A 20,956-nucleotide genomic window follows, 5' to 3' on the forward strand; every position below is an offset into this window, starting at 1 on the left:
TTTTTTTTAGTGGAGGAAATCATGTGGTGAATACATTTAAGCAACATTAAAAACAAGAAAAGAGAATAAAATGCAAAGTGTGCTCTTATTCTTGGGACGGCACAGTACCTGCATTCCTCCAGAGCTTTGTGGAGGAGTTGCGGTTTTCGGCGTAGAAGGACACGGTGATGGGGAGGACGTGCTCGAGGTCCTGGGCTGGGCTGGATGACAGCAGGAGCTCCACAGAGTCCCGAACCACCCAGAAGGGTTCCTCGGGCATCTGGTGCTCATAGAAGATGGACCCAGAGTCCAGCTACGTGTGGAGAGAGAAATGCTTCAGACTGTGATGAACCAGCCAGCCCTGCCACTGCTGGGTGCCTCACCCTGTTAAGGCACTGCTTGGCTGTGTGCCTCCTGGTCAGGTGTCAAAGGTAGACAGTGCTAGTGTAGACTGTTAAGAATGGCAAATTAGGAGCAATAGAAAAGACCGGGCTTAAAAACTGGCAAAGAAAATCAACAGGGGGTCCATGAAGGTAGTGTAAGGGGTCCCCGAGCAACAATCCCAAACCTCTCTCCCTGGGTCTGAGACTGCAATCTGAACACTTTTTAACTTGTGATGGGGGACCCCGGGATGGCTGGGTGGAGCTCCCTGTATCAGCAAAGGCTGAAAAAGCCCTGCTCCATTTCAGACAGGCTAATATTGTCCATAGCACTGTTCTCAGCTGTGTTTGAGGTGGCAGAGAGAACAAGGGTAAAACACTCCTTTCATGACCTGGAGCAAGATGGTTATGGTTATGATTGTGATTACTGCTATAGTCAGAATGTCTGGCTGAAATGGACGTCCACCTGTGTGTGGCCTTGGATTAGTGGTGACGTTCAGTGCAGAGGAAGCAGCAGATCTGTTTTTTTCAGCCAAGCTCTCTCTTGAACTGATTGTAATTCATGAGCCAAGGTGATGTAAGCTGTCTTCCATACAAGCCAAAACCATGATGTCACATCAGTTAACAATAAAAAGCACAAAAAAACAAAAAACTAATTATATATTCTGCTGGTAATTTACAACAAGCATATTTCCAAATAAACAGTCAAGTAATCATTTTGGCTCAGAAATGAGTCACTGTTGCTATTTTGGCCAGTACGCACATATTGTTGTAAAGCTGATTATACTTTAGATGCAAAATCCAGTACCCAAACACCCAAAATGCTGACTAGCTTTTCAACCCCACAAAGTTTGGGTGAAATCTGTGACAACTCAAATAGAATGGGTGGCAGCCCTCCTCGTACAATTTAACTGCACTGAAAAAAAACACAGAACTAAATGTGCAAGGGAGCCCCCTGATGCTGGGAGAGAGAATAACAGGAGGAGGCTGGTAGAGATGATGTTGGATTTCCGCAGATATGTGGTATCACCGCACTACATGAAAAGCAGCTGAACTACAGCTGAAGGAGACTCAATTCAGACTCTTGAGACTAAACACAGGTTCCTAGATGTTTCAGCATAGAGAGATCTGGTTGATGTGTCGGGTCTGATGATCTTTTGAAGATACACAGTGAGCGCCATAATGTTTGGGACAGATATTTTTTGGGTTTTGGCTCTGTAGTCCACAATTTTAGATTTGTGATCAAGCAAAGTGGTTAAGTGCATCTCAGCTTTTATAAAATTGTATTTTTATACATAGTACCAACTAATAGAGCCTGCAAAGTTCTGGAAAAAGGTCTTGAGGACAGATGAGACCACAATTTACTTGTATCAGAGTGTGATGGCAAGAGCAAAGTGTAGAGGATCTGCCCCAGATCCAAAGCACCACCCCTCATCTGTGAAAATGGTGGTGGGGGTGTTATATAAAAATATATAAAAAGAGCAGCAATTTGGTGAAACCAAAGTGCATAAAAATGCCTTTGAATAAAAGCTGACAAATGGCACTTTAACCACATGTGAATTGTTTGATTACAAAATTATCTAAAATTAAAGAGTACAGAGCCAAAAGGAAAAAAATGTATATCCCAAACATTATGGAACTCACTGTAACTGACTGGCTGCTTTTAGCTGGCCAATAGGCTTGCACCAAGGGTTTGAATTTGATGCAAGCTGTTAGAGGTGACATGGTAGAAGGGGAGTGGCACAGCTGTCAGAAAAGGCTGTAGATCAGGTGAGCAGAAGTGTTCGTGGTGAGCTGCAGAGGTCTGCTGACGGAGGCATGGAGACAGAAGAGGAGGGAGTTGCAACATGTCCAGATGGGAAATGAGGTGGAGCAGAGAGCGCCACTGCACCCCCTGGTGGAAATGTCTATTTGCTGGTGGCCAATCCTTCTAGTGCTTATAACTCAGACACAACAGGAAGTCCCAACATATACTGCCTCATGTCTGAGGTACAGTAGGATGAGGGTGGGATGACAGTAAAACCCGCATTACCCCCACATTGGAAAGGGCAGATTTAGCAGGTCCCATAAAGTATGTCAGTCTCTGTCACATTGCACTGCAGAACTGAGAGGCAACGTAGACACCGCAGGGTTTTTCTTACATTGTACTGTAGTTGTAGAATTTCAGCTTTTGAACGTGGGTCACAATAGAGGCTAATTTCATCATTTCTGAGCCACTGAGCTCTAAAAATATGGAAAATTACAAGAGATCAAGAGAAGAGCACTTTGTTACACTTCTGCCCCTTCTGTAGAAAAAATGATATACCCTTCTCAAAAAGACAATTAATTAGTCTGTGGTTTTAATGGGAAAGTCAAACTGTGTTCACTTGAGAGGCCAACCTTGTCGAACACCAGTTGTCATTTTTTTTTCAGAGAATGAAAAACAAATAATCTTCCTGAACCAAATGCATTAAATTACAGAAGTACAAATCTAGCTCTTGAAATTCTGTGCACTATCCTAATATACCTTTATGGTATTTTACACACGGATGCACTCACCTCTGCTTGGGTAAATGTGGAGATTTCCTGAAACTGGTTTTTGTTGTTGGCTGAGATGAGCCTGCCAAGGCGAGGGGCCCTCTGGACAGAGTAAGTGATCTCATCTCCGTCCTCATTGGTTGTCGCTTTCAGTATCTCACTTGTGATTGGCTGCCGTGTGCCTTAAATAAAACAAAAAACAAAACACATTTCTCCCTGCTGCGTGTGATATGTAAATTATAGTTAATATATATTTATTGAGTGTAGACGTAATATGTAGATATTATGTGTATATAATATGTAAATGTCACATGAAGATGTGATTGAGGGCCATTAGCTCAGTCATTTTGCCCTTTATTTCCCTCAGTACTGTTTTGGCAGTTGGAGCCTTACTTCTGACCCCTCATATTTATTGTAACTGATAACATTCAGTACATCATTAATGCTGAACATTTACAGGCTACCCAGAACTGTCAGTCATCCCCTACATGCATTAGTGTGGCTTTAACAGACTGATGAGGAAAATTTATATTTTTTCAGATGTAAACAGGAAACTGGATACTTCACTTTGCACTGGAGCTTCAGCTGTTTTTGAAATACATGAAATGTTCTGATACGTATTTGTTAATTAACCTCAAAAGCGATTAGTCAGCTCTCACCAGCTAATTTGCACTAACAAGGTTTAACCATAAATTATTTTATGTCAAAACAAACACATTTTCCCATGAGGCTGTGTCATAGGCACCCACTGGAAGACGACTGAATAACAGACTTCCTTCGTCTGCATCAGCCGACAGTGTAGCGCTATGTCACCAAGTGCACAGTCATTTATTCAGCTAATTAATTCAATAAATTATGAGATAAATCATTAATTACACAGATGCTGTTATCCAGAGTGACTAACATGGTTACCATGACGAGATGCATTAAAGAGATGTTGCATCGGTGACAAAAACAACAAAAGGTGACAAATAAGCAGCATGCTGGAGCACTGAGCTGAATTAAAAGCCTATGATACTACGTAATTGTTTTAGCATACACATAGCCAGTGCCTAGAAAAAACACACACTCATCCTACCAACATGGACATAGTACCTAAAAATATCCAGAAGAGCAACATTTTCATCTATGAGAATGTTCACATGGCATTGAATTCACAAAGCAATTTTAGCTATAGAGCTTGTTATTTATTCAGTTATTTATTTTTATCATAAGCGTGGTCTTAGAGAGCAAGTGTTAAGATGAGATGACACACACCTGGGAACACTATAAGCTCCTCCTGCGTATCCATGGAGATGGTGAGCGGTCTGGCTGTGACCAGGAAATGCTGCAGAGGGGACGTGTGCTCTCCGTCTGTCACTGTGAAGGCGAACCCCCCCGACGGACCACCTTAGAGAGGAGAGACAGAGCGGGGTGTCACAACTCCACACCGAGACCCCACACTTCGAGAGATTGCTCTCAGTGAAACTCCTCACACACATGCACATACACACACACACAAACACACACACAGAAATAAATACACACACACACACACACACTCTGATACCCTGATACTCCGAACACATACTGAGATGCCACAAGCACACACACACGCTCTCTCTCACACATACTCTCACATATACTGAGATCCACAAATGCACTCACAGATGCACTGATACTCCACACACACTGAAAACACACAGAGACAGGCAATGAGACATGCATCCAAACAAAAAGCAATAGCTCAGTAGCTTGCATTACCCAATTATATATGTTCCATTAATATAGTACTCCTACAGTACAACCAGTAATAATAATTGTATTTCTTAGACAGAAATAAACATGAAACGGTCACTTTCTGAACTTAATAAATAACATACTCTGTGAGCATGTCTTTAGAAAACATATTCAGATTTATTTCAAAATAAAAAAAAAAAAAAAAAAAATTTAAGTGAACTTTCATTGGACTTTCATAGAATTGTGAATGTTGTTCTATGTTTCAACAGGCAGTAAGGCCACCCCTGTGTTTTGGATTTCAGAGGGCTTTTTTCTAAGTGGAACACAATGTTCCCCACAAAGGTAATTCTTTTTAAAGGCTCACCTTTGTGGATAAAGACCACCTCCCCGCTGTTAATCTGTGCTTGGGTGAAGTTTTCAATGCTGTCTCCGGGTGACACTCTGAGTACCACAATCCCATTGGATAGATCTTCGATGGAATAAACCAACTCCTCAGGAGGGGTGTCCAGATCATCAGCATATAGCATATTGGCTGTGATTTCAGCGTCTTCTCCCGAGAGGAGCTGGTAGCATAACAAAATGAGACAAAATAACAGTCTTTCTAAAAGTATACCTATTAGCAGTAAGCAAACAAGCAAAGCTGAGAGGCTGTCATTTTTTCAACCCCTGTGTCTATGGTCTCCACAGCAGGCTGGCTTGGCCTGCTATCTAAGGATGAGGCATGCTGCAGCAATCTCCCAGGACGCACGTTTAATGGACTGGTCGCCACTAATGGCGTCGTCGCTGTAAAGGACATTAATTGAAAGAAATGGAGCAGATCTCCTGAATGTTGTTATTAAATAGCTGAAAGCAGTAGGGATGGAGTCTGGGCCTTGTGGTTAAGGGAGCACACTGCAGTGATTTTCAGTTTTTCTCCCCATTGCTGCCATCAAAATTGACTCTCCCTCCTGACAATTATTCTATTTTTCAGCTGTAGAAATTTACTTAACAGCAGCATGACCCAAATAAACATGGGGTTGGGTAAATGGAGGTATTATTGTTTCCTGGGTGATAAAGCAAATGAGAAGTAATTCCTGTTGGCACAATAGGCTGAAAACAAATATTACCTGTTATGTGTAACCTTACTTTATAGTGAACTTCTAACTTACCACATTATTTATCATCACTGAACACTTGCGCTAAGTGCTGTTTAACATAGTACTGCACACAGAAGAAACACTTGGGACAGTTGTCTACTACCCTCTAGTGGAAATTTATATATCAATAGTGTAGTACCTATCAGATTTAGCACTAGATGGCGACATAAGATAAGTATTATGCAATACATTTTAGGGCAGAAAATGTTTTAGTTACAGTGCTCTATGTATTTATTGCACTGCCTCTGTATTGTGAGATGCATAAAAAGCATAAGCTCTGTATTAGGTGCGTTTGATTATGCTGCATGCATTTTGACAAAATTATAAGGTATGTCCTCTCACCCACCCAAACCAACAACAGAGCACATGCAAGGGTGCCTCTAGGGGGAGCCAAAGCTCAAGCAAGAATAGACTTTCTTGAGAAGGAAAAGGGCTCCTGTAAATGACCAGGGCAGTAACAGAAGCCAGCTGTGCCACAATCTGCCAGGATATACGGCGATCAGTGTATGTGTCACAGTAACGTTATTCACTCTGTCTGACCATCTGTTGTTGAGAACCGATACTTCCCTTAATTAACACAGTGAAGGAAGAGAAGAAAAGGCCTCTGTGAATAAGACCAGACTCTGAGTCCAAAAACACAAGAAGTATCATTATATTTTGTGGGAAAGAGAAAAGGGTTAGGAATGGATGCCTCTTGATTTGTTGCTCTGAACACTGAATGTTTGCCCTGGACGGGGCTTTGCAAAATATATGTTACCAAGGAGACGTGGAACCACAGACAGAGATGAAAAAAAGTTGAATCACACGCTTGGTTTCCAGTTTTAAATAGTGATTATAGTAGGCCTTTTCCAGTCAGTTTAGCAGTGCTACGGGGAACTTTCAGGAGGCATTGTGTAGCACGGAGAATTTTCTGGGAGAGGAAAGTTACCTCCAGACCGGTGTTGTGAACCAGTCTTGGTGGCTCGTCGTTGACTGGCTGGATGGTGATGCCGATCGTGAAGTTGGGGCCGCTTCTCTCGATATCGAAGGCGGATGCAGAGAGGGTGAAGCTGTCCTCTGTAGTCTCTGACCCGTCATGCAGGTAATAGATGAGTCTTTGTTTCATCTGGATGACACAAACAGGGTGGTCCCCATCATAAGCCACATGACAGTCCCTACCACGCTGCTGTAATATCTAAAAAAATCATGGGACCATTATGTGAAGTTTTCCCAGTTGGCTACACTAGCTTCAAATGTAATGTACGTCACCTTCTGAGGTGCATTCATTTTGGACTACTAAGTAAACCCTTGTATTAGGTTTGGGTCAACTTGACCCATTTTAAACTTTTAGCAGAAAGGGAATGTCACTTCTGAGAAATGTATTTCATAACTAGTGACTAAACTAGTGTACATTTTGTTCTTGTATTGTGTTTCTATTTGTTTGAATATATAGTAAGATACAGATGAAAAATAACCGAGAACGTCAGTTCAAAACAAAAAATATTAATAATATCCTGCATGAAAAACCTTTTTTCATTTTAATTTTTCACAGATAAACATGATTTATGTCCCCAATGCCTTCATTATAGTGGATATTCTATATAAATCACATCGCAAAACAAAAGAATGACACTTTCATTGTTAAATGTGATCTAGCAGAGGCAAATGACAACCACTATTCATATATATTGTTTAGAATTGAGATAAATGTACTATATATTGAGCATTTTTTCATAAAATTTATTTCTTTATCGCTTTGAAATCCCAATAATACCCCAGGAATAGCTGACCTAACAGGCTAAAATTTGCACAGGTGCTAATAAATAAACAGAACACAAAGGTTAAATAAATAATTTATACACAACTATTCAGTCAAATGCACAGCAAACAGCTTCACTTTCGCTGACATGATTTAAACGTTTTGTAAAAGTATGTTGTGTGCGCATACATGTCTGTGTGTGATGTTTGATGGTATACTGCGGTTTTGATCTTGCAGCATTGACAGTTTGATTTTTTCACACGCTGGCCTTCATGTGGCCATATGTTTGTCAGTTTGCTTTTGATTTACACTGTCAAAGACTTTCTGACAGACACAAAGGAGACACTGACTAAAACTGACACAACTCCGTAAACCTCAGGCGCTAACAAGTCAGCACTCTGCGCATGATAAATATCAACATGCGCACGCTTTCTCCAGATGACATTAACAACCCGAGCCAGAGCCAGGTTGAAGCCATCAATCATCACAGCCCAACATCCAAGTCCCATGTTAAATCAGTCCATCTGCGTCCGTTCCCATGTGACATGTTCATCGCAGGCCAACTATGAAGCGCGATCGGGGCTCTGCCTCCAATTACGGTTGTGATGGTCTTGTTTCGCGAGGCGTGAACGGAGGCGCTGCCGCATGTGAAGAACCGCGGGTTCCACATGATCAGGCCTCTTGGAATTCCAAGTCGACATTCCGGCGCAACACATCGGTCTTTAATTTAGCAACACTTGTACCCTGGTTCCCAGGTCTGATTCATTTCACAGTTTGGTGCTCCTCTAATCAGCAGTTGTATTCTGATTAAAGTGCATTGCATGATAAGAAAAACTGAGTCCATTTATAAAATATATATAGTGAACACTTCACTCTAGTGTTTCTTTTGCGCCTCTACATCATGAAACCTATGCACTTGTTGTACGTCGCTCTGGATAAGAGCGTCTGCTAAATGCCTATAATGTAAATGTAATGTAATGAACAGTGGTGCCCCCCCCACCCCCAGGCACAGCAGACTCTTGAGAGTATTTGGAATTAGCATTCAGCCCTTTTGTGAGAAGCTTACTTGGGCTGTAATGCAGAATGCAATTCTTACTCAGGGCTATATTCTAAATGTATGACAACAATCACAGCAGTTTAAATAAGGATCTTCCACAAGCAGTTGACTCCTGTCAGTCTGCGTGCTAAGCATTCTGGGAGAGATTTGAGATCTGTTTTTAATTTGAACAGTTGGGCCTTTCCCACTGTGACTTAAATGGTCTCAGGGGAAGCACACAACAACAGACTTAGAGAGTCATTCTCCCCAATGGTTTTCTGTAATCCATTAGTATTGGAGATGTTCAATGTGAGGTGCACAAAGCTAGAAACTACCACATTAGATGTAAACAAAGTAAAAATGGAAACAGGTGCCCATTGATGGTCCAGTAATGCACATTATGATCCTGACCTATTCTTAACTGCGATCCATGGTGCAGTGAATAATTGGCCCTAGTACCACTGTAGTAGGGAGGGTGTGAGTTGACTAGCTTTCCCCGCCTCTCTGGTCAAAGGTGACATCTATTGGGCACCTGAGATTTGCCTGCTCAGTCATCCGGTGCATTGACTGTGCATGCAGTTTACCTGGTGGATTGCATTGGAATGAAACAGGCAGCAATTTACCGCACACATTATAATGTGTTAGTGTGCACCCTATGGAAAAGACTGCATATAGAATAGGATGACACACTGTACATTTGCAATTGGGCATTGTGAATTTGGGAAGCAAAGAACATACAATTGAAAAGATGGGAAAATAAAACAAGTTTATGACTATTAGTTTACAGGTCAGTTTTCTACACCTCTTATTGATTTGTCTTCAGTTGGATTTTCACAGTCACCAGGTTATGTTCAAATGTGGTTATTTACTCCTTTGCTATAGACACAGGAAAATACAACAGCGTCTGTGACGCACAGTGGAGTTTCTGAGTAAAAGATATGCTGGCAGGAGTGCGCATGCTGCTCTTATTATAGAAATATATGGGGCCAGTTTGTTTTGGCTCTGGGGGAGTATAGCATAAGCTTCATATTTTCCACAGAATTTACAAAGGAGGCCAAAAAAGTTTAAACACAACAAACTGCACACATGAGTCTTTAAAGCGAATGACTAAGAAGCCCTGCTGCGTCACATGATATGTTCAGGCCACCTGATGAGGCTCCCCGGAAAACCAGGCTTTTTATTTTCAGCATAGCTTTGAGCTCTGTGCAGTGTCTTGTTGTGAGGCGACGTTGTTACCATAACAACACACAGTTCATTCTACAATCCATACTGAATCACTCGAAACACACCAACGGCAAACGACAAAGCAAGGAACTGTACTGGCTAAAGGGAAGATACAACAATACTGACCAAATTATCATATGACAAAGTGAAAATAGCTTCAGTGGCTACATTTTAAGACTATAACTGACATTGTATTTAATGTACTAAAAACCTCAGGCCATATTTAACTATTTATAACACTACAGACAGTGTATGTTGATGTAAGAGTTTATCAGAAATCTCTCCCAGTACTACTGTTTTGCACCTATACTTTTAAACTGAACAGACATGACCTACAGGGGACTATTGTTGTCACTATCTTCAATATAGTTTAATCATGGCTTTCCCCAAGCAACAAATCAATATTGTACAGATGCTGCCACTCTGTGGATGTCTCACTGCTTCATGTATGATTAAGTGGTAAGCTGAGTGGTCTTTTAATACTAGATGTTTGTCCAGATGTTTGTTTGGCCAATCTTCTGGGCAAGGCAGAAGATTGGCAGTGCTCACCTCGTCCCAGGTGAAGAAGCTCACGTCATCGTCTTCTCCATCCAGGTAACGGATGCTCCCATGCTGAGGTGGAGTCTCCACGACAAAGTCGATGTTGGCGGAACTGTAGAAGGGGTGGGAGATGTTCACAATGTCTGGTGACAGGGGTACGCCGCTGCCCTCCCGCAGGGTGATGTTGAGGGTCTTCACAGGGATCATTCCAGGGACGACGTGCACTGCCACCCGTATGTCCTCCACCGTCGTGAAGCCGTTGTTAACTTCCACGATAAAGGCGTCTGAGCCCTGGACGGAGGCTGACACGTAGAGGATGCGCCCCTGGTTGATGTCCTCTTGGGAGAAGGACTGCACATAGTCTAGGGCAGAGCCGTTGTTTGCCATGACGATGTGGCCCAGGTGGGGCAGCTCTTTGATGGTATACACCATCTCTGATGGAAGGATGTCTGCCTGCTCCACCTGACCGGAATGACAAGAACAGTACTTAGCGCTCAGAGCACCCTGGTTTTTAATATATAAGCAGATTCTTATTCAGCTTGCTAATTACCAAGCATTAGCTAAATTACTTAGTAAGCACTGCTTGGTAATATATTGTACATGTAAACTGATGTTTATTTAACTACTTATGACCTTAACATTTGCTGGCTACTATGTAAAGATTCTCTCAGAATAGCCCAAGAACTGTTATACTACATCATGCTAAATGTGATCAGAAGAACCCAGGTTATCCATTTCACATATGAACACATTCCACTAACTAAGCTTCCACTTTATAAGGGATACTTGTTGTGTCCAACATGATTTAATTCATATTAGGGTTTCAATTTCTAAATTGTATTGGCATGTTATGATACATATTTTCTGTCACAAGTTCACAGTTGCATAGGCCAGCCAGCGCAATGAAAACTGGCTTTGGAATTCACCATTTGAAACTGACTGGAGGGTTTAGTGTTTACTGTTTGGTACCATATGTACCAATAAAACAATATAAAAGATTTACAGAGATCAAATTATGGAGAAAACTAGATTTGCAGTGGTTGTCTTTTACTTTTTTGAAAAATACATTATACAATGTGTTCTCCATGCAGATAGTTTTATGACTGTGCTTTGTCAGGTGATGCAATTCCTTTTTATCCAAGCATATATTTGAATGACTCAAAGCACATTACATTTTTACATTTTTTAATCTATGCATTAGGGTTAGGAATTTTTTTTTTTTTTTGAATGACTGTAGCAATAACTTTGACCTCTGCACTGTGACTGAATGAAAAAGTGCTCAAAGCGCGTATTTGACTGTACAGAAATTTTGTAATTGGATAATTAGTGTGCTTGAATACTCCCCCCCTACAGTTGAGTTCCAGATGAGAGGGCTGGCAGTAATTAATGACACCATTAAAACATGGATAAGAAGAGACTGTTTCAAATGAAGTACACTCCATTTTTTTACACAAAATGAAGGGAATCATAACAAATGATTTTATATTGTATGTGAAGGGTTTTACTTTCCCTCCCACACTTTGGCTTGAATAAAAATATGGGAAATTTAACTGAGAGGCACTTGTACTTCCCATTATTTATATGTATCTGGTTGAGCAGATACAGTGTTTGACAGGGAGGTTACAAAAACCAGCAATAAAGTGTTTTACTGTATTAAAATAAATATGAATAATAAATATTACAATAAAGCACTGAAGAAGATATTAGACAATTTTCAGCTGAAAAATAAAAACTATTAACAATATTTCAATAGTAATATATTTCATGTTATAATGAAACACTGGGGTGAATTAAGATTTCAACACAAAAAAACAGGAATAGAGTAAACTTACTCTGAGATGATCCTGGTCTATTTGAATGTGCTCTGCTACATAAGAGATGATGACCTCATTGGCAATAACTTGAGGTTCTGACAGGTATCCTTGTTTGAATATCTTGATCCTGAAGGTGCCCGCCTGGGACAGACCCTTGGACTGCACCGTGAATCCGAAGGAGTCTTTGGATCTCAGGCTCCTGTCATGGTGCTGATAGGACACCACACCTTTCCTCAAGTCCTCCTGGGTGAAGGAAGAGGTCTCTATTCCACTGACGATAATCACCCCATCCTTGGGGGGCGACGTCACCTCATACTTGATCTCACTGAGGTCCCTGATGTCGGCATTGGACTCAATGCTTAGCAGGCTGGTGTTAAGGGTCTTAGTGCTGCCACTATCAATGATGACTATGGTGTTGTTTACTATGCGGAGATAAGGGTCGCTGGCTTGAATTTCCAGCAGTGCTGTGGTCTTATGCAGACCATCAGAGACCTGCAGCTGGAACTTCTCGCGGTCTGCCCCATGGTGCACAAAGAGGACCCTCTTCTCCCTCAGGTCAGCCTGGGTGAAACGGAAGAGAGGCTGGGCCACATCCATGGCAGAGACAATGTTCCCTGATAGGATTCCTGCACGCATGTAGACCAGCTGGCTTTCATTGAAGCCAGAGTCCGTATCCCTAAACTGGATGTCATCAGTGGTCAACAAACGCTGTCCGTTTCGTACCACATTAAAGATCTTGTCCACAACACGGACAGGCACGTGATCATTGCTGGACTGCACATATATCCGGAAGATACCACTGATGGCGTCCTGCTCCTGATTCGGCATGAAGGTAAGGAAGGTGAACTCATCCTCAGAGTTCTCAGATCCATCATGCTGGTAGATGAGCCTGTCCAGAAGCAGGTCCTCATTGCTGAAGACTTTGATGGCGCCATCAAACCGAGGCTGTCCTGGTGGGGACTCCCTAATGAGGCGGCCATGCCTTGGGTCCTTGAACACCCTGTACACAAAATCTGTTGAGTTCCTAGTCTGGACCCAGAGGTAATCTTTGTTTATGATGTTCTCTCCTCCTTCCAGAACCACAAACCTTTCATTAATCAAAGATGGGGCATTTGGATCAGCCAGGATATTTATAGGGTACGTGTAAACAGGTGAAAGTTGGTTCTCTGCAGATACTCTGAACTGGAACTCATCCTCCATGTCAGTAGTTCTATGAACGTCCACTTTGTAGCTGAGGTAAGAGTTCATGAGGTCCTGCTGTGTGAAGCTGTCACCCTCTGCTAGCTCTCTATCAAGCAGCTGCAAAGTTCCCAGATATGGAACCTTAACCAGGGTGTACATCATGGATTCTGGAGCCATGCTTTTGCCTTTCATTACAGCTTCAAGTTCTTGTTTAATCACCTTCTGGTCCCCCTTTTTTAACTCCAGTGGGACCATTGCAGCCATTTTGATGTCAGATGGTATGATTTTAATTATGAAAGTGTTGTCTGGCAGTGTCAGCTGTCCCAGTTGCACATCAAAACGAATGAGCTCAACTGCTGCATCCTCACGGTCACTTGAGTCTGTGCTAACATACCTGAGTGTGTTTTGCTCCAGGTCAGACTGGCGGAAAGTTGTGACTTGCTTCATCAGGCCATCGCTTGTTAGCATCTGCAGCTCCCCAAATTGTAGAGCTTGCGTCACATTGTACACAATGTCGCCATTCCTGGGAGTGGCAGACACTGCTAGGTTCTGGATTCCAATCAGAGCAGACCCCCCTTGTGCCAGGAGGTACCCAGTGTTTGTCACCAGGGTCAACTGCGGGGAAGTGGTCAGGAGGTCAAAAGTGGTTGCCTGGCTGGCTGACTGTCCATCTGACACCTGAAGGACCAGTCTTGCAGTGGCCCCACCTCTGTGGACATAACAAATGTTCCCATCTTTCAGCTGCCGACAGGTGAACTCCTTTATGCTCCTTCCTGGTTGCTGAGTGTTCTCCAAATAGCCTTCTTCTGCATTGGGCGCAGAGATGATGGTGATCTTCAGTTCATCACATCGTGTGTCAGAGTCCACAATCTTGATTAGCCGAGGGCCCAAACAAGTGCGCCCATACTCTGTGATTAAGATGTGAGTCCCGCTGACCTGAGGCACATCATTAATGGGTATGATCTCAACTGGGAGGACATACAGGTGAGGGTTTTTCAGGCAGTCTGGGAGGTTGCTATAACCCAGGGCGCTGACCTCCAGCTGAATCTGGTCACCGTGCTTCTCGTTGCCATCGTGGATGTACTTGATCTTCTGGTTAACAACATCTAGCAGGGTGAATTTTTTTGTCCTCTTGTTATTTGTATTCATGTCCATCAGACCATACCAAGGATCATTCTGAAGGGTGAAGATAATCTGGGATTGCCGGAGTCCCACCTTGTTCAGGTCCAGAGTGGGGTTGAGGTTGCGTAGCTCCAAAAAGGTTTCCCCACCTTCAGGAACGCGCAAGGTTGTGACATCAATGAGCTTGGTGATGTTGTGGAACATCTCTGGTGTGTCGTCCGTCGGGTAGCAGTGCCTCTCATTGGTGCTGACATTCACCAGTGGGGTGGAGGTTGTCGTTGCATCAGTTGGCTCATAGTAGTTTGGGTAGTCGTAGTCCTCTCCCTCGCATTTCACGTGAACATCTTTGGTCACCAAAGCATTCTGTAGGTTCCATTCCTGGTTGTTCACCTTCATCTCTCCCAAACAGCCAATGAAGGACTCCAAGATAATTTCATCCTCCAAGTGGGTCAACAGCCCACTCTCCTGGAATACCTCCTTCAGCTTTGCCTCCAGACCTCCGAAGTACAAGTTGCCTGTGAGGTCCAAGCTGTCTGAACCACTCAGAGGGACTGAGATTGTCTGGCTGTCCACAGTCAAATCAAACATGTTCGCTACAATCTGAACCTTTATCCTGTGCCACTGATCATCATCCAACTGCACCAAGTTGTTGTCAAGAACAACAGGCCCACTTCCAAGGTCCACCACCCCTTTGAGATATCCTCCTGCTACACCCACGCCTATAAAGTCTGTTTGGTGGCCAGCATGGAAAACCAAAAGGGCGTCTTCAATGGTGGTCTTCATGAGCAGCTCCAGAGTCCGGGGCTCTGCTGCGCTCCAGGACGGAAAGGAGACAAAGGAGTCGGGGCTGATGAAGCTGATCGTCTCCCCATCTCCAGCCTCAAACTCGGCACTGCACCCCTCCTTGGTGTCGTGGCATGACACTGGTGCCAAATCCAGTATGTCAAAGTGGTGGGACTCAAACCTCACATTACTGATGCAGCCCCTCAGAGGTGGGATAGAGCTGTCTAGGTAGGGGGCCTCCAAGTTACCTGAGCCCCCCAGGTAGAATCCAAGGTCGATGTTGAGGACATCCTGGGTGTTTGGAAAGGGCAAAAAGGTGCTGTAAAGCTCATCGACTACCATAGTCAGCCTAGACTCCTCAAGGGACACTGCTACATTGTGCTCCACAAGATTGTTCAGCTGAAGACTGAGAGCGGATTCCAGTTCCACCTGGCCAGATCCCATGTCCATTCTCACCTGCAGTTGAATGAAAGAAAGAAGAAGATTGTTACCACCACATCAAATGTCTTTCATTCACCCTCATCCAGGATGAAATGTAGCTATTTAAAAAATAGCAATGGAGCTATTTAGGATAACCTCTTTTTTATTCTGTCATCCATCTATTCTTATAATTAGTATTTTTAATTCAACTTGTTTTTCCTCCCATTTTTCTTTCTCTCCTCAAGTTGGAATCGCTAATGTTGCCTTAGGAGTTACCACCTAAATGTCCAGCAAACCTGTACACCAGGAGCAATGCAACTGATGCCTGTGCTGTGGTCTGATGCACTTGCGATGCAGTTAACACGTTACACCAGATAGTCTAAACTATGAGAGAGGTATGGGTACAGCATCACATAACACCTTTCACCTGACATCAGGGAATTCAAGAGTAAAGAGTGTTTTACAGTAAGAGAGGAGTGGACGTGTGGTTAATGCAACTATCATCAGTGTGAGGCACCAACCTTGGTAAGCGACAACTGAAGACTCACTTCTTCAGGCTGCACCTCTCCCCATCTCTCCCTACCTCCCTGTAATCTCAAAATTAACTGTAAGCTTAGGGTTGTAACTAGGTAGCTGTTTCGTAGGTGACTTAGTTAATGCACTCGTCTTATCTACTGCTTGTTTTTTTTTTTTGCGTAGACTGCGTTGTTGCTGTTCTCGTTTGTGTTAGTATTAATCAGTTTATCCTTCAGGGTCCAAGTTGAACTAAATGGTAATGGTAAATGGACTGCATTTATATAGCGCTTTTATCCAAAGCGCTTTACAATTGATGCCTCTCATTCGCCAGAGCAGTTAGGGGTTAGGTGTCTTGCTCAAGGACACTTCGACATGCCCAGGGCGGGGTTTGAACCGGCAACCCTCCGACTGCCAGACAATCGGTCATACCTCCTGAGCTATGTCGCCCCGAACTATGCGGTTGTTCCCTGCACTTGGAACGGTACTTCTCTCTAGGGTTTTCGACACACTTGTTCCTGGTTATGGTTATACACTTTGTTGTACGTCGCTCTGGATAAGAGTGTCTGCCAAATACCTGTAATGTAATGTAATAATGTAATGTAATGCATGGTAACCATTTTGTACCCAGTCACGATCCACACATCACATTTCCTCACAATGTAAAGCTTGTGACATTGTGAGATGGAAAAAGTTATGGATACACTCCATGAGAAAACCAGCTCAATTTTATTTGTGTTTGTTTATCACACCAACGTTAGCAAGTGTTTATGACAGCACATCTGATGCTAATTCTGCTCCACATATAATCTATCAACCCATTTATTTGTGGGATTAAAATACCAGGCATCTCATTCTGAAATGACAGGCAGTGAGCATAACAAAGTGATGCAATTTATTTTTGTTTTCTAAACCTCTTTGCACAGTCTCTGAAGTGATTTCTTTAATGCCTTGCATTACATAATCTGTTTATTACAAAGTTTCCTTCATCTGCGATCTAGCAGTTTACACTATTATTAAATGCATATGATCCTGAGCATTTAGTTTAGAGGTGATTGCCAATAGGAAACAGAATTAAGCTGCTGAAATCAGTATTTTCCAGTTTCAGACTTTTCACTTACTGCTCAATAATGCACAAATGTTGTGACTATGAATGTCTTCCTTTGGATAAGAACTGAAGTTAAAGTTCATGTACAAACCTGTAAGGGACCTACAATAATAGCATAATAGTTTTTTCTACGCCTACCCTCAACTGGTCATGTTACCCTTTACTCAACTGTATCACTACCCTCTTCACCTGCACCACTATCAATGACCATGTTTGCATGCACACTATATTCCAAATTATGGTCCTTTTTATGAGAAAATTTCAGTTATTACATTTACATGTCCTGAAAGAATTAACCTGATCTTATTTCTGTATGGTTAGCTGAATATTTCATTTGACTTATGTGCTTTTCCCTGTAAAGTCTGCAGAAATTGACAAAAGCAGAGAGATGTTGGATTTTATGTAATATTGTATTTTCATTGTAGCACTCATGCAACACGCCATAACACTTCATGCTTTCCTTTTTAATCACAATATTGAGACAAGAGCATGAATTAACAATGACTCAGTTCTTAAGGAATATGTGTGTCACTTATGTCTGCTACAGTCTTAAACTATTGCAGTGTTTTTCTTCTGTCCATGTATTGCACAGTGTCATTTTGTCAGTCCAGAAGTGAGAGTACATGTGCAGACCATGCTTAAAAGTTGCAAATGTAATAAGGTGTTTTCATACTTTATTTGCTGATTATTTAGAGGCATATTCAACGTATCATTCAGATTTTGAACATTTGGAAAATGGGCTTTACCAGGTTTTGGCTTTCGGAAGAAGGGCAGTATTTTAACTGGAATACTTTTTTCAGTTTTGCAAATAAGATTGCAATAATCATGTGAATGCAAATGTGGTCTTTTTCAGCTGTACTCCTGTTCTCCTGATTTGTACCACATAAGTGAAAATCAATTATTGTTGCTAGGAGAGACAAAGGATCCTCAAATAGGATTAGACCCACCATCACCTGCTCAGGTGATGTCTTCGGTTCTGCACATGCACTCCTCTTCATCTCTCTTATTTCCCTTTGCTCGAGTCTAAACACCAGTACAGCTAATCTGTTCTCCTATAACCGTTTACCCCCAGGGTTACCCCCCAGGTTATTTTCTCCCCTGTGCTCTCCTAGGCTGTAGCCATACTCTGCTCTCCAGTGGCTGCAGTCTCCTCACCTGCCGCTCTGTTGTCTTAATGGAGCCATATACCTCTCCTGTAGCTCAGGTCTGTTTTTCGGTAACTCTTTGCTTACCCGTAGCCTCCCGTTATGAAGCTCCAGGGCCAGATAATCATGAACACCACCCGCCAAAAGGAGCAGACCGCTACGGCGGCTGGTCTTGAACTGCAGTGAAAGGTGGAATGTGGAGACATCTTGAATGGCTTGTATCTCGCAGATGCTGTCCCCAAAGTAAGACACTGTTAGAACAGAAACACACAAAACCGTAATGAGGATGTTAAACCCACAAGTAGATCTTAAAACCACAAGGAAATGCGATTAATCATAGTAAAACCTTATGTGCGCGATGGCTTCAGACAGCCTTTCTGCCACCCTAGGTGAGCTTGCAGGCAATTGGGTGGGGGTGGGGGGGGGGTGGGGGGGTGGGGGGGTGTATGATTGCAATAAAGTTTGGCGCTTCTTTAGACAGATGACACCCTAGATGACCGCCTATGTTGTCTATGCCTACAGCCCTGGATGGCTTCAAAACTCTTATCTCTTTCCTGTGTGGCATATTAATATATATTTAAATGTGCCACACAGGAAAGAGATAAGAGTTTTGCCAATACAGTGATAATAACAGTGTAAAAGAAGAGGCCAGATCTAATTTCCCTGAAAGTTTCAAGGCAGAGCCACTTAAAAAACAACAAAAACAGCAACCTCAATCAGGATAAATAAGCATTGATGGAAACCAGGAAAGTATTTTAATTTAATTTGAGGTTTACATGATGAGAAGCATGTGCATGAAATTGACGATCGGCAAGCATGTGGAGCAGCTTATGCAGCTCAATGGCAAACAAATACAGTGTTTAAAGGAATATTCCAAACCCTGCTAAAGCAACACATTAAGACTTAGACACCATGTATGCAATTATTACACTTAAATATGCTTCCATATTCATCACATTTTGATAACTGCTGTAATTATTGATAAGGATAAACTGTATTACTGTAAGTCATTTATTGGTGCTTATTGGTATGTCTATTTTATTCGTCATCTCCCTGCATTGTGATAATCTGTAATACTACTGTAATTAGTGTTAAGGATTCACTGTATACTGTCAGTCGTTCTTTTTGGTTAGTTTGCCTTTTTTTGCAGTCATGTCCCTGCATTGACTCAAATACTGTTCTTCATATCGTGAAATCGTGAAATCACACAATACAGTACGCGTCCGTATGTGAACCTTTCCAAACTGCTGTGATAACACACTGAGAAAGAAGCTGGAAATATTTTTGCATGGGGAGCAAAGGGGGGGGATTCTCTTTTTTATGAACCTCCCCCCATGTGTGGAAACATAGTCATTTTTCCTTTGACCTGTTTCAGAGGGCCATCCCACTGTTACTTGACACATTCCCATGCACTGGACACAACACAGTATCAGCCACCTGCATAGGACAGAGGGCGAGGGGGGTGGGGAGACTCCTGACTTTCAGGCATGCAGGAAGTCCATTAGTTCCCATTGCTCGTGCTCCTAAATTACACTGGAGCCCCTCCAAAGGCCTTTGCATCCAGTGCAGTATTTTCCAGGGCCAGAGCCAAGAGGTTTTATGGTTGGAGGAGGGGGAGTTTCACAACCACCCATTTGCTGCTGTTCAGGGGTCAGAGGTCACAGTGCAGGACTCTGGAGTGGGACGCTAACACACTTCCAGGAGCAAACAATGCAGACGCTTCAGGGCAGGAAAGGAGGAGGAGGAGGCTGGCAAGAAATTTGGAACCAGGGACATTCCAAACAGGTCAAAGCTTCTCCACCCACGTCCTCATGGGCCCCCCAAAACCTGCAGAAACAGGTCAGCAGCAGAGGGACGAGCCCTGGCCATGTGTGGGCCAAGACCCACCTCACACATGCCCATGGAAGGTTCGGAACAGATTCTGACCCAATGGCAGGTTCTGACCAGGATCGGACCCAGTGGCAGGTTCTGCCCATGTTCTGAACCCTATGGCAGGTTCTGACCAGGTTCTGACCAAACAGCAAAGATGAACAAAAAGCCCCTCACCAGCCATTGCAGCCTAACACAAGGGAGATATCCTTGCTGGTTAATTTATGGTCTGCTCCGCATATAGGAACAGCGACACAACTGGGTGTTTAAAAAAATCCTAAACAACAAGCCATATTAACTGCAGATGTGGCATGCAGAGGAATTTGCTTGGTGCTTGACCATCCTAAAAAAAGTTTAGCTGAAGATCACAAATGTCAGGAAACAGCACAGCTTTCCTAACACCTCACACACACACACACAAACACATGCACATATTTAAGCAAACACACTAACTCACATTTATGCACACACACACACACACACACACACACACACACCGCAATTGTAACATATTGATTTCATATCAACTGAATTCTGCACGGTTGCTGTTTTTCATCCTCTGTCAATGACATTTTGAGTTTGTTATGCAGCCAATGAGCAGTGGTTGCCAAGCGCATACAGTTGGTGAACAAAGACATTTGTGATTAACTGTCTCAACTGCGGGCCAAATGTTCACAGTGAGATTTAATCGCATGGAGCTTTTGCACTGTTCTTCCCAGAACCAGAATAAA

At 42.8% G+C, this 20,956-nt stretch overlaps 1 protein-coding gene across 1 annotated transcript in view; it reads right to left on the minus strand.

Annotated features, from left to right (window-relative positions):
• cspg4 (chondroitin sulfate proteoglycan 4) overlaps positions 1-20,956 on the minus strand; it is a 52,461-nt gene that overhangs the window by 5,290 nt on the left and 26,215 nt on the right. The window contains exons 2-9 of the mRNA XM_035396706.1: positions 18,444-18,607; positions 12,102-15,626; positions 10,279-10,731; positions 6,660-6,836; positions 4,960-5,158; positions 4,134-4,265; positions 2,898-3,058; positions 109-292 (exon numbers count right to left, since the gene is read on the minus strand). Coding sequence (XP_035252597.1) covers positions 109-292; positions 2,898-3,058; positions 4,134-4,265; positions 4,960-5,158; positions 6,660-6,836; positions 10,279-10,731; positions 12,102-15,626; positions 18,444-18,607 — 4,995 coding nt within the window. The remainder of the gene's footprint in view (positions 1-108; positions 293-2,897; positions 3,059-4,133; positions 4,266-4,959; positions 5,159-6,659; positions 6,837-10,278; positions 10,732-12,101; positions 15,627-18,443; positions 18,608-20,956) is intronic.

The sequence above is a fragment of the Anguilla anguilla genome, chromosome 16 (genome assembly GCF_013347855.1).
Source record: "Anguilla anguilla isolate fAngAng1 chromosome 16, fAngAng1.pri, whole genome shotgun sequence".
Lineage (NCBI taxonomy): Eukaryota > Metazoa > Chordata > Actinopteri > Anguilliformes > Anguillidae > Anguilla > Anguilla anguilla.